This window comes from Neopelma chrysocephalum, unplaced genomic scaffold (genome assembly GCF_003984885.1).
Source record: "Neopelma chrysocephalum unplaced genomic scaffold, ASM398488v2 Primary Assembly neopelma1_24, whole genome shotgun sequence".
In the NCBI taxonomy this organism is placed as follows: domain Eukaryota; kingdom Metazoa; phylum Chordata; class Aves; order Passeriformes; family Pipridae; genus Neopelma; species Neopelma chrysocephalum.
Window position 1 is genome coordinate 35,596,793 of NW_020897693.1, and position 12,741 is coordinate 35,609,533.

General features: G+C 40.8%; 1 protein-coding gene across 24 annotated transcripts in view; it reads left to right on the forward strand.

Annotated features, from left to right (window-relative positions):
• Positions 1-12,741, forward strand: part of NRXN3 (neurexin 3) — a 1,019,488-nt gene that overhangs the window by 277,799 nt on the left and 728,948 nt on the right. For 23 of the 24 annotated variants that reach the window (XM_027672731.1, XM_027672716.1, XM_027672707.1 and 20 more), the window contains one exon: positions 1,836-1,997. In XM_027672731.1, the coding sequence (XP_027528532.1) occupies positions 1,836-1,997 (162 nt within the window). Of the gene's footprint in view, positions 1-33; positions 52-1,835; positions 1,998-12,741 lie in introns of those variants that run through there. The other variant, XM_027672859.1, reaches the window with a different exon arrangement.

Consider the following 12,741-nt stretch of genomic DNA (forward strand, 5'->3'; position numbering starts at 1 on the left):
TTCCTTTCTTCCCCCTTTTCCGCAAAGCACTCAGGCATTGGACACGCTATGGTAAACAAACTACATTGTCTGGTAGATATCATTCTTATTGTCTCTTTTTTTGGGTTTGCCGTGTGTTACCTGCCTTTTCCTCCCCCTACCCCCTCTTTTTCTCCCCCCTCCTTTATACTTACCGCTTCCTTTAATTTTATTTTAATTTCATTTAAAACACTTTTTTCCCCCCTCCTTTTTTTTTTCTTCTTCTTTCTTCTTTTTGAATAGAAAAATGAGCATCAAAAGCAACTAACACAACTCTTCTGGAAATGGGCTTTGGACATTTCTTTCATTGTTTTCTTCACCTATGTCTTTAGTTTTTTTTTTCCTTTCCAGTGATAAATTGTTGGGATTTTTGTCCCTTGCTTTTGAGTTTAGCTTTCTCTCTTTTGCTTTTGTTTTAATTTTGCTTTTTTTCCTCTGCTTTTGGTTCATGGTTTTTTTTAACTCTGAAGGTTTCTAGATCAGAACCATTGCAGGGCCTCTAGTCCATGGTGGTGAAGGCTCTCTTTTTCTCTCACTCTTTTGTTATGGCAATGGCTATTACAGGCAAACTGGCCAGAGTTGTCCTCTTTCTCCTGATTTTCCCCCACTTCCATCCCTCTGCTTTCTCTCCTCCTCTTCCCTCTTGCTCTCTCTGTCTCACTTTCTCTCTCTCTTTCTGACCTCTACCTGCGTGGCCAACAGGAGCTCAGCCGATTGTTTGTTTCAGTACACACTCTGCATGGCATGTCCACATCTGGTGACTCACCTGTCTCCTCCTGGCCTCGATCTATTTTCCTCCATCTTCCCTTGAAACCACTAACAGCATCTAAGCAAAACACATCAAATTCACTTGCTCCTCTCTCCCCCCCTCCTGTCACCCTTCACCCTCCATGTGTTTGTGGTTAGAGATTTTGGGGATATTTCTGTTTGGGTTTGAGTTTTTTTGATTATTATGCAGTTTGTTTGGTATTTTTATTTTTGATTGCATGCAAGTGTGAAATGGTTTTCTCTCCCTCTCCTGCCTCCCTCACTTTTCACTTTTTTCCCATCATCTTTCTGGGCCTCAGATATATTGGCATGATATGTCAAAGTGCAGTGTGTGCATGCTTTTTCTTCTTTATTTTTTTTTCTCATCTCTACTTCTATCACACTTGTTGGTGTGTGTTTGATTTATTTTGATTTATTTCATTTTATTTTCTGCTTATATTTTGGTTATGAGTTAGTTTTTAATTTTTTTTTTCTTTTTTTTGTGGTGGGTGGTGGGTGTGTGTCTCTCTCTAGGTACATGGCATGCACATCCATAATGTATTGAAAGTGAGATCCCTTTCCCCCCATCCCTGAATGCATGATCGTCAGTGTGCCGTGAGCAAAAGAAGCATAAAAAATAAAAAATACCAACCTTGTCTTCATTAGTGGTTTGTTTTGTTTGTTTTTTTTTTTTTACTAACAACCATAACTAACTGTAATCATTAAAATAAATTCTAATCAATCATAAAATCAGCTAATATGAGAAATCTCTTTCAAGGACAGTTCCATTTTCTGGCCTGAATAGATGGAAGGCATCTGGATGAGCAGGCTGGTGGGTAAGCCTGAGAGTGCTGATGCACCAGAAAACGGAGAAGCAGATGCTGAAACATTTCTGGTATGGGAAAATCAGACCAGAAAATAGAGCTTCACTGAACTAAAAAAAATACATACCAAATCTCAACAAAATCCTTAATAAAACCAACATAAAATTATAGGGGAGGTAAGTTGTTCTGTTCAGGATTGTAAGGTCATTGCTGGGATTTTCTTTGTCCATTGTGTCCCTCAAACAGGTGACAATCTCTGTGGATGGCATCCTTACCACCACGGGCTACACGCAGGAGGACTATACCATGCTGGGCTCAGATGACTTCTTTTATGTGGGAGGGAGCCCCAGTACTGCTGATTTACCTGGCTCTCCAGTAAGCAACAACTTCATGGGCTGCCTCAAAGAGGTAACTATTTCAAATTAATTCTTGTTTCTGTGCCTTGGGTTTCTTAAAGTCATCGCTCTTTCCTGTCTTACACACTCAATGTCTTTCCCTAATGCTGAATTTTATACTGATCTTGCAACAGCTCTGTAAGGATAAACTTGTCATTTGGCTGGACAGAAGGCTTTTCAGAAGGCTGAAAAACTCATATTCTTAAGGGCAGAATCAGACTTCTAGTGTTTGGATTACAGAAAAAATAACCCTGGTAGTGGGAGAGGTATCTTGTGTAAGCTGTTAGTAATGTTTTCTTCTAAATGGCTATCTTCTAGGCACTGAGGCAATAGCCATTATAAAAAGATAAATGGCCTTTGTTTGCCAAGTAACACTTTTAGCTGAAAAAAGTCATGTTCAGAAGCTTATTTAGAATTTTTTTTATGATCCTGGATTTCACCTGGGAATATAGTTAGTTCTAAATTTTCCAGGAGGATACAGAATTAGAATAAAATGGAAAGATAAAGTTGAAAGTAGCATAAAAAGTGTAAATTATGTGAGGAGAGAGCAGCATGAGGGTGTAATGGATGTGTGGCAATAATGAGGCATGTGGACTTGAAGTCCATGTCTTATGATCCAATTATTGAGAGATGCCTCTGCCCGAATTAAGGTGCAAACAAGACCATATGCTGAAGTCAGTAGTACAGATTGTACTTAACAATAAAATGTGAGATAGAGAGATAGAAAGAAATAGAAAACAAAGCAAAGAGAGAGAGAGAGAGATTAAGCCACCACCAGTGGATCCAGTGGCATCCCGTTGGTTCTTCTTCACCTTGGGCTTCTTGGTGGTGGTGGGTTCTGAGGTAATTCAAAACTTTTCGCATTTATGCATTTTTGAAAACAAACAAATTAATGCTCATTGGTGTTACAGCCTGCCCCGCAAGGCAGAACTTTTGGTTTTTTGCTAATAAATCCCTTGGGGTGAATAAAAGTAAATCAATAGTAGATTACCTGTGTTTACAGATATAGATATATATGGTTTATTTTAGAACAGTTTGGTTGCAAAGGAAAACAGGTATGTAGCTGTTTTCATTATTATTGTCTACAGTAATATGGCAATATAAAAACATGAAGATATCGCCCAGGAAAATGTGTAGCAGAAAAGAGAGAAAGAATAAAAAGTTTATAGTAACCACTTGGAGTTCTCTGACAGTCTTTGTTGTTGTTGCTGTCATTGCTGTTGTCACTGGTGTCTTGATCCATCGGGGAGTGGTGAGGGAAAGAAGCCCATGAAACATAACCAATGGCTTTATGTACCCTCAGAAACCCTCCTGGTGCTTCCCCTGTGTGCACAGTTATGCTGTTTTCAGAAGCTGGAGGTGATGGGTTTTGTAGAGTCATTTAGGCTTGGGGGGGGGGTTGCTTCAGAGGCACCCCTGCTAAGAGGCCTTCTCTGGGGTAGTGATGGGTGTGTGCACAGAGGGCCTCGCCTGACTCAGAGATAAGTATCACACACCGAGAGTCACCACTGGCCTTCTTTAGACAAGCATTACACAGCCAGAGACTCACTCTTAGGGCCTCTGCAAACCTAGCAGTTCCTGGGTTACGGCCTCCCTCCCTCTGCTTTATCTTCAGTCCCCTGGCAAGAGGCTTGCACACACAGCTTGCTGCAGTAGCAATGTTTTAAGGCAATGAAGAAAGTTCAATTCCTCAAAATTGGCTCCACAGTTCTCTTATTATATTGGTTAAATGATTCTCTAGCTTCTTATGTTAATTAGTCCCATGCTTAACTCAGTCTTTCTGTTTGAGTTGGTGGGTTTGTCGAGTCAGTGGGTACGATCTCTCCCTGATGGAATTACCTTTTACCCAGTCTGAGCTGATTTCAGCACAGTTGCTGAGTTGACTTTCCTTGTGGCCCATAAATTCTGCATCCTTTGTGTCCTTTATCAGTGATATATTTTTCTCCCCCAGCTTTGTTAACCTCCCCCTAGGCCTGAGATAACACCTGCATGATAGTACCACCCTTAAGTTCCCCTCACTCGTGGCTTAAGTTATAGTCCAAGTTCTAGGTATCCATGGAGGCATATTTGGGGGTGGGGGGCTTCGGTGGTCACAGGTGCCATCTGTTCTATAACTTAGTGTGATCTTTGTTTGACTGGTGATATGTGTACGAGCAGTTGCTTCTTTATACACTTTGCCACAGTGGGAATTTTTGTCTGGATGGGCTAGCCAGATCTAGGATGGGCTACCCAGATCTTACCTCCACCAGGAGTTAGTGCCATCCTGTTGCTCCATTCCGTCCTTATCTCATGGCAAAGTCATTCTGTAGCCTTAACAGTGTCTGGGACAGGCAACTGTGATCTTAGAATCCCTACGCTGTGTTGGGAAGTTTGTGGAGTTGAGTGGCTGCACTGGTCAGGAAGAGCTAGCTGGCTCTGAAAACCATGTTATATTACTCAAGCTGGGTGCACTTGTCATATAGTTAATCCACAACTTTGAGAAAATTCACACTTGGGTAATTGAGATTGGACTGCCTGGCTAGCAGCAGGAATGAGAATATTATTCCTTGGAAAAAAGAAAAGAAAGTTAAAAAAAAAAAGAAGTCTCAGTCCAAATCCCAAACTTGGTACAGTTTCATTTGGATGTTTGCCTTGCAGTCATTTTTTGTCTTGTCTCTCCCTTCTAATATGATTTGTGATTATCGCTGTGATCAATGGGGATGCAGATATTGATGTCTCCAAAATGTGTTATAGAAAGCTTACTGAAAAACAGTCATAGGTTTTCTGTCAGCCGACTTCCTAGCTAGCCTGGAATAAGAGTTTCTTCCAAGAGTTTTCTCCTTAAGGTTGTGGTTCTGTACTAATACTTTTTTTCACAGGATGTGGCTAGGTCGACCTAATTTTATTTGCAGCCCAGCGGGTTGTCGCAATATCATGTTTGGATGAACATTTAATATCAGAGGAAAGGTGGAGGTTTCATACAGAAGTCATGGAAGCAGCAATGCTGAGGGAGATGTTCTGTGGCTGTAACTGACTTGACGAGTTACCATCCTACTGATGCTCCACTTGTGGTGTCAGGGGTTCTCTGTTATGTGCCAGTCCTCTGATGTGAGTAATGGTTGTCAGAGTCTGAAGCTCTGTCCTGCCTGACTTCTGGATTGGTTAAAGAGATGCACATATGCTGAAAAAGAGCATGTGAGCATCTTAAATAGGAAATTAAACTGCCCTGCTTGAATACAAACTGCCATACAGATCCTTCTGGTTTCATCTGTGGAGCCTTGGGCCCGATTTTCCTAGACACTGAGCATCCCAGTTTGATTGAAATCAGGAGGAGATACAGCTTCTTAGTGTCTCTTTAAATCAGGATCTTAATTTTATTTATGGATGCTATGAACAAAACACTTAGCAGAGGCCATTTTTATGTGTGCTCTAAGTCAAGCCAATGGAGCAGAGAAAGCAGTGACAAGAAAATCTTCAGCAGCTTTATTATTTATATAATCATTTGTATTCTATTAGCTTACACAATGTGCTAAGAGCCGCTTACATAGCCGTCCAAGGCTCATAATGCTCTGTGAGAAGAAAAACCCAAGCATCCACTTAAGAATGAGAGGAAGTAAACAGATAATCAGAATGTGCTTTGTAATCTTCACTTGACTAGGCAGTGACAGGAGATGTGTATGAGCAGATGTCTTGACTTAAAGACAGACTGGTGCTGTCTGGTTTAGAGCTATAGTCTGCTTAAAAGCAACCTACTTATAGTTATGGTCCAGTAATGCTTTCAACTCTTGTGAAAATGTCTCCAAAATGTATCTTGCCCAGTCCCTTATGACAAATCCAATATACACTATTTACTAAATATAACTGTAGTGCAGGGTTTTCAGGAGAGGGATGTAGAAATGGGATGGAGAAATGAAATATTTCAAAAGGGAAGCCTGTTACTTAATTAGGACTCTGTGCTTCCATTCTGCCATTCCTTCACACCCCTTAGGCCACAGGGTGAGTTACTGCAGGTATCACTAGGAAGTGCAAGGAAGCTGACTGTTGTGCTTTTCCTCAGTTCTGGTTTTTGCAAGTGGGGGGGAATGGGGAGCTGCACTTGATGGGGAAAGAGCATCCCTAGGTGACTGTCAGAATCCTGACAAAGTCCAGAAGTGCTGCTCTAACACCAACATCTGTGTAGAGCAGAGTCTGACCAGCATAAATAGCCTGCATAGGCTGAGAAGGGCTCTTGCTGTATAAGTAGTGAATTACTCTCTGCCATCAAAGCAGTCAGTGCTTTCATTAAGCGCACCTTTGGATTAGTTGAGTAGAAAATAGTTTCCCTTGTGAAAGTCCTCCCAGGGTTTGTTTTCTCTTGTTTCCCTTGCTGGAGATGAAAACACTGGTGGCAAAGGTAGAAGGACCAACCTGAGATCCACTCAGAATTAGGGGATAGATTTTTTTGAGTGTTTTCTTTATATTTACTTCTAAAATACCAGGGTGCATCTGTGCAATGCAATGCAGCACAGCATGGTATGAAAAAAACCTGAAGTGACTCAAGAAAGGTAGAATACCTTTGGGGATCAGATTGAACCCCTGGGGCAGCCAGCTTTGATCCTTGAAGAGGCAGAACTGGGTTAGTGCAGTGCTTGTGTGCTTATAACGTTTTTGATTCCAGAACCGGCTACAGGGAACTTTACTTGGCTTTCTACATAGCATAGTAGTGTATTTCATAAGTCAGTCCCTAAAGCTTATGTTTTTGAACTTTTTCTTTGTGACCAAAAAGGATACTTAGTCTCTCATCAGGCAGTATGGGAGGAGCTTGCATTTTTAAGAAAAATATTCTAAGCTAAGAAAGTTAGATGAAGGGGTAGGATAGACTAATAGCATATATTGTTCCTTTCAGTTTATGCTTTCAAGTAGAGCACCATGCTCTTTTTTCCTACCAAGGTCCTACTGTGTAATTGCCTGTTCCCAGAGACATAGCACACCCTGAGTGGATTGCACTGTTGTTTGTAATGGTGAAGAACATCCTGCCAAGCTCTTTACTGATCTCTTGAAGGTGCTAAAGCAGAATGGTCTATTCTTGCTCCTCTGCATTTGTTGAAGACTGACTCTAGGGATGTGTCATTTTCCTAGGAAGGCAAAGGGATTTATGCAGACTTTGGGGTGTAACTTTCAGCATTTACCCTGTAATCTCTTGTATTTCATCTGAACTGCCTCAGCCTCAGAGTACACCAACAAAATTGCTCACGTGGGGGCTAAGGAGGCTCCTTGAGTGGAACATTGCCTTCCCACTTCCTCTGAGATTACATGTGGGTGCTGAGTTGCAGAGGGGCAGAGTGCCTAATGACCCTCTGCAGTTGGGAGGGACTTCCTCACTCAGCTAGGATTGGTGGTAGGAGGAGGGGTAGCTCTGGCAGGGTAGACACTTCTTGTGGTCAGAGTCTAAGCCTTGACTAGGAGGAATTGGAATGCACAAGAGTGTGTTCCTGGGAAGGAACTAAGGATCTCAGGGCTCCTCTGCTGCAGTATCTATATATCATTTCCTAAAATTAATCTAAATATGTACTTATCTAAATAATGTTTTCTTTAGGTCAGACAATTTCTAGCCTAATGGTTCCTCCTTTCACCAAAGAATAGATCCCCCTGTCTCTTCTTTTCTTTGTGGCTATAGGTTCTGATAGAAGAGATTCCAGTAAGTTGCTAAATCATAAATCCAATACTCCTAAATCATAAATCCAAGTATTGAATGTGTAGTTCAGGTTGGGGTTTTTCCTCCATTTTGATCAGAATTAAAGATTTCCCAATGTCTGGTAGCACTGTCTGGTTTACCTTTCTCCATAGCCATCCTGACAGTGTTGCAGTATACCTGACACCGTAGTGAGGGAAAAAGACTAGAAAAGAGAAGTAACTTTTTCCATGGAAACTTTAAAAGACAGAATATGCAAATAATAGGGTAGTACAAAGACATGAAACATGGACATTGCATTGTAGTTCCACAAAATCTAAGGCTTTTTGGACTTTCATTCTTAAGACAAATCATTCTAGAGGAAATCTGGGGGGAAGCTGGTGTGTTTCCTAACATGGAGGAAACCAGATATGGAGACAGGATAGGAAAAGATATAGGAGCAGATCTTGAGACAATTGAGGAGAAGTGTTTTTAATGAGTGTCAGGGAAGGTGGGACAGTGCTTCAAGAAATAAGGATTGGCTAAACATGGAGAAACACTGTCTGAAGGTGGAAAGGGAAAAAGATCCATTAATAGTTTTTACTGTTTTTAATGACACCTGAATGGCCAGAAGGGAGGTAGGACAAGAAAGGTAATGACAAACAGCTGTTTTTGCACGTACTGAAGAACCTCAGGGAGGAGTTTCCATTAATCAAGGATGGAGATGGAGAGTGGCAGGGTAGGAAATTTAGCTGTGTAGGCAAAGAGGGAAAATGGGATTTCAATATCCAATTGCTAGGGAAGGGAGAGAATCAGATATTTCCTAGGATTAGGGAACCAGCCATTCAGATTTGTTTTATTTGGAGCAGTACTTAAATGGTGCAGATGCAAGTGCTTTAGAAGACCCTAAGGTGGTCTCTAGAGAATGGATGTTCATGAGAGAATTTATGAAATCTTCACATTTTTCTATCGGTGCTTTATTAAAATCTAAATTCTGAAAAATGTTGATTGGTACTAACAGTTTGATGGAAGTAGTGAGGCTTGCATATGGATAGAATATGGCAGGAATTATTGCAGGGGTCAGGCACCATCTGGCCGTGATAGAAGAAAACTGTGAAAGCTTAGATCATTTCTGTCTGAAATTTAACTGCTGGGAGCCAGATTTTCAAATGGTTCACGAGTGTGCCCAGTTGCTGTATGTATCCCTTGGATGCTATCTGCAAGTCAGGTCTTTTTCAGGACTATTTGCATATGCAATGATGATATGGTTTCTGTTTGGGGATGAGTTTTTCTGAACAGTGTCACACTGGGCTAAAGGTGCAGATAGATGGCAGCCTAAAACTAGAGGCAGAGAAAAACAGCCTGAGTGTGAAGTGGACAGATGGAAGAAGTTGCAGTTTTAATAGCCAGCCCCTAACAGGGAGATAAGATAGCCCAAAAGCTTTTGGGTGCCCAAGATCCCCTTCCACAGCAGTGATTTAACAGAGCCTCGGGAATGCATAAGAGAGTCAAGAATCAACAGCGTGGGGAATTTCACTGATGTGCTGTGAAGGAAGTTACCACATGAATGGCACTAGTTGCCCTCACTTGTTAGTCCAATACTGCTGTTCGAGCTGTCCTATTGTGTTTGGGCCAGTCTGTTTCCTGTCTGTATTACTTAATGAATTTAATATTTGAAAAAGAAAGGAAGGGGCTAGTGGCAGTGTGTAGAAGCAGACAAAGCATGGCCAAAAGTTGAATATGAGTCCACTTCTCAAAATATTACTTGTTCTTAATCTTGGTCTTTCATTACTATTCTCTTTCAGAGCATTCCAAATAGCCCTAGTGATGATGATGACCCTGATTCTTAAACTTGCATATCCAGAGGTTGTTGGTTGCCCCACTCTTAAACTTCCAATTGCATTACTGCTGCTGTGGTGGATCACCCTCCTGTTGCAGCTGTAGACTGTGTGTACTGAGAGTCAAGAAGATCTGTGGTTTTCTTTGTGCATCTGCAGAGCATCCAGCACAAGACTTTCATCAGTTTTTTGAGTGCCACTGTCGTAGAAATATTAAACAGTGGTTTGGGAGACACAACAAGGGAGATGTTGGCCAACATTTTGAGCAGCTCCTGATGACATTCTTAAGCTAAAAAAACCCCCAAACTCATTTCTGGAAAGATTGAATTTGGAGACAGGAATTGAGGAATTTGGAAACTGAGAGAAATCTGAGTAGACCAATAGATGGGGAGGAAAAGATGATAGTGTTTTGTCATCAAGTAATGCTTATAAGCTTAGGTCCTGTGCTTGTTTTCATTTGCTATTTCTATATTAGCTCATAGTCAGAAGGGATATTATAGTTGGTTAGTAGAACATTTCCCAGGTTACCTTCTGGCTGCCAACACATATTGGATGCTTGGGCAAGAATACTGTAAGACTTTGTGGTACACAGTGAAGAATAACTTTTGCTTTCTAGTATGAATATGGGACACAACATGAAGCCAAAGCGAACAAGAGGCACTCTGAACTGAGCATCTGAGCTAAAACACCTGTCTCTGGACTTTCTGACAGCACTGAAATAGAGGCAGCATCTTGAGAAGGATTGTTTAAAACCAAACTTTTTTATCTTACTAATGGAACTTATGTTGCCCTGCCAGACCTCTGCTGTGCTGCCAGGAGTGGCATTGTGCCTTCCTTGTTTTGCTTGCCTATAAGTTTAAATGTGTACTCCATCCTATAACCATGAAAGATTGGATGTACCAGCCTTTTTCTACAACTAGAGTGAAATTTACCCTACACATAAATGTAGGAGAAAATGTATAATACCACTTATGTCAAATGAGGCATAAGTCAAGTAAATCTTCTACAGTTCATGGTCTCAATGCTAACATTTAGCTGTGATAAATGTCAGCCTCTCTGGAGAAGGCACTTGATCCAGCTGATTTTGCTAGTAGCTATTTTTTTAGAGAATCACTTAGCAAAGATAGGAGAAGAGAAGAATGTTTGTGTATGGAAGTCCTTCCAAAACATAAAGTCTATGCCCATACTGTGAGCTAGGGAGAAAGGAAGAGACAGGATGCAGATTTCTGTCCAGTATCTGTGAGTCATGGGAGATGAAAGGTCAGAGGTAAATATGCAGAGAGGAAAGCATCCCATGGTACAGTAACGCAATGTCAACTTTTGAGCATTAATTCATCTGAAGGAGTCTAGGCATTGAGGAGCAAACTAGCCGTCCCTGTAGTCTCAGAGCTTTTTCCTATTTAATACTCTTCTGAGTGAATTCCCGTAACTTTCCCCACTGCCTTAACACTGAGAAAGTAGAATATCCCAGACTGATAGCTCCCAGAAGTATGTCCCAGTCTGTTTGACATGACAAATGAATATCTTTTGTTTTGGAGTATATTTGCATAGTGTCTAATATTTTTTTATCCTAAATCATCATTCTTGTGAATGACAAGGATCTCACACAGAAAATCCAATGGTGCAGAGTTTGATGCAATGTGACCTTATACTTAGTAGGAACATGTACTAGAAGTAAAATTCATAATGATGAAATAATGGTATTAGCTCATAGGACCCTTCAGACGAAGAGTTCAGCAGGTAGTTTTATCAAAGTGGCCTCATTTTGTCTTCTTTCAAACCATCAGCTAAAATAAAGTACCAAAGGGAGTGAATGTCTTCATCCTCTTTCTTCAGATGCTGCAACTGAGGCACAGTTATGGTGTATCTTGGCCAATATCATACACCCTGCTACTGGCAGAGCAATAGACAAAAGAAGGACATCCTACCTATCATAGCTCTTTGTTGATCTTCCTCCTTGCAGGGGTAGCTTACGTCTTCAGTACAGTGAAAGAGTCACAACTGCCTGATGTTCTTACTCAGAATACTAAAAGTTCCTGAACTTGTTACAACCTTGTTTCTCTGGGGGACTTTCTTCTTTACCAGTAATATTTAACTATTTCTTCTTGTTTTAGCCTTGACTTCTTTATACGTTCCTCTCAAGCTGACAAGGGGATGAGTTTGAAAAACAAACTGCAGAAGGTTGCATGGGGCATATATAGGTTACATCTAAAGTGTATCTTAACTTGCCAGCTGAATTGTTGTTGATGGGTATGAAATGCCCCCCTACTTTCTTTTAAGAGTCAGCTCAGGTGAGGGAATTAAGAAATCTGGAACAGACTATTCCCGAGAGATGTAAGTTGAGGTGAGGGGGTCTGTTCAAATGAAGATCAGTCCTCAACAAACAGTTGGCATTGCAGTTCATTTTTGAAAGTGAGCAGGGTCTGATGGCCATTTCTCTTCTTTGTGCTGTTTCTGTTGGATTTCAGTTCAAGACATGAGGAATTACATTGTAAGGGCAGTGTATCTTAAGAGATTTCTTCCATGTCTGATTGGGAATAGGAAATGATCTTCCAGTTATGTATCCAGTTAAAATTTAAATTTGTACTGGATCTGGGGAGACTCTTTAATGAAGTACCTGTTGCTCTGCATGTTTCAGAGGTTAATATTTCACTTTCTCATGTTCCTACATTTTTAATAAGGATTAATGGCCTGGCCCAGTTGGTGGTCTTGTCAGGTGTATTGGTGTGCTGCTAGTGCTGCACCTTTGCTTTAGCTAGGGGATTATTCAAAGCCTCTGTTCCTTATGTAGCCTAGCCCTTGCCTACCCTAAAGAAGTGAGGTTTCTGCTAGCATTATTGCCTTGCTTCTTGCATGAAGAATATAACTTGGTCATCTTGGCTTATATGCATCCATAACAAGAATTTTGCTGGCATAATGATATTGGATGAGGGTTTGTTGCAAAATAACATAAGCTAACCTCAGTTATTGATCAATCTCTTTCATCAAATGTTTCTGGCCACATAGAAAGTGGAAGAGTAATGTACTTATGATGTATCTATAGAAAGTTTACTCATGACCTGCTCATTTATCCATGGAAAGTATTCCTGTTAAACTGGAAAAGAATTTTAAATTGCCTCATGAAATTATCTTCAGTGAATGCATCTGAGTATGAAAATGAAGTGCTAGAGTTATTTTTCAATTAGTAAAATATGGGAGAGCCAAAGACAGGAGCTGAATTTTTAGCTGACTTTGGTACAGAAGGTGGAGGAGATGTTATTTTGCCAACTGTCTACTGAAAAAACCACTAG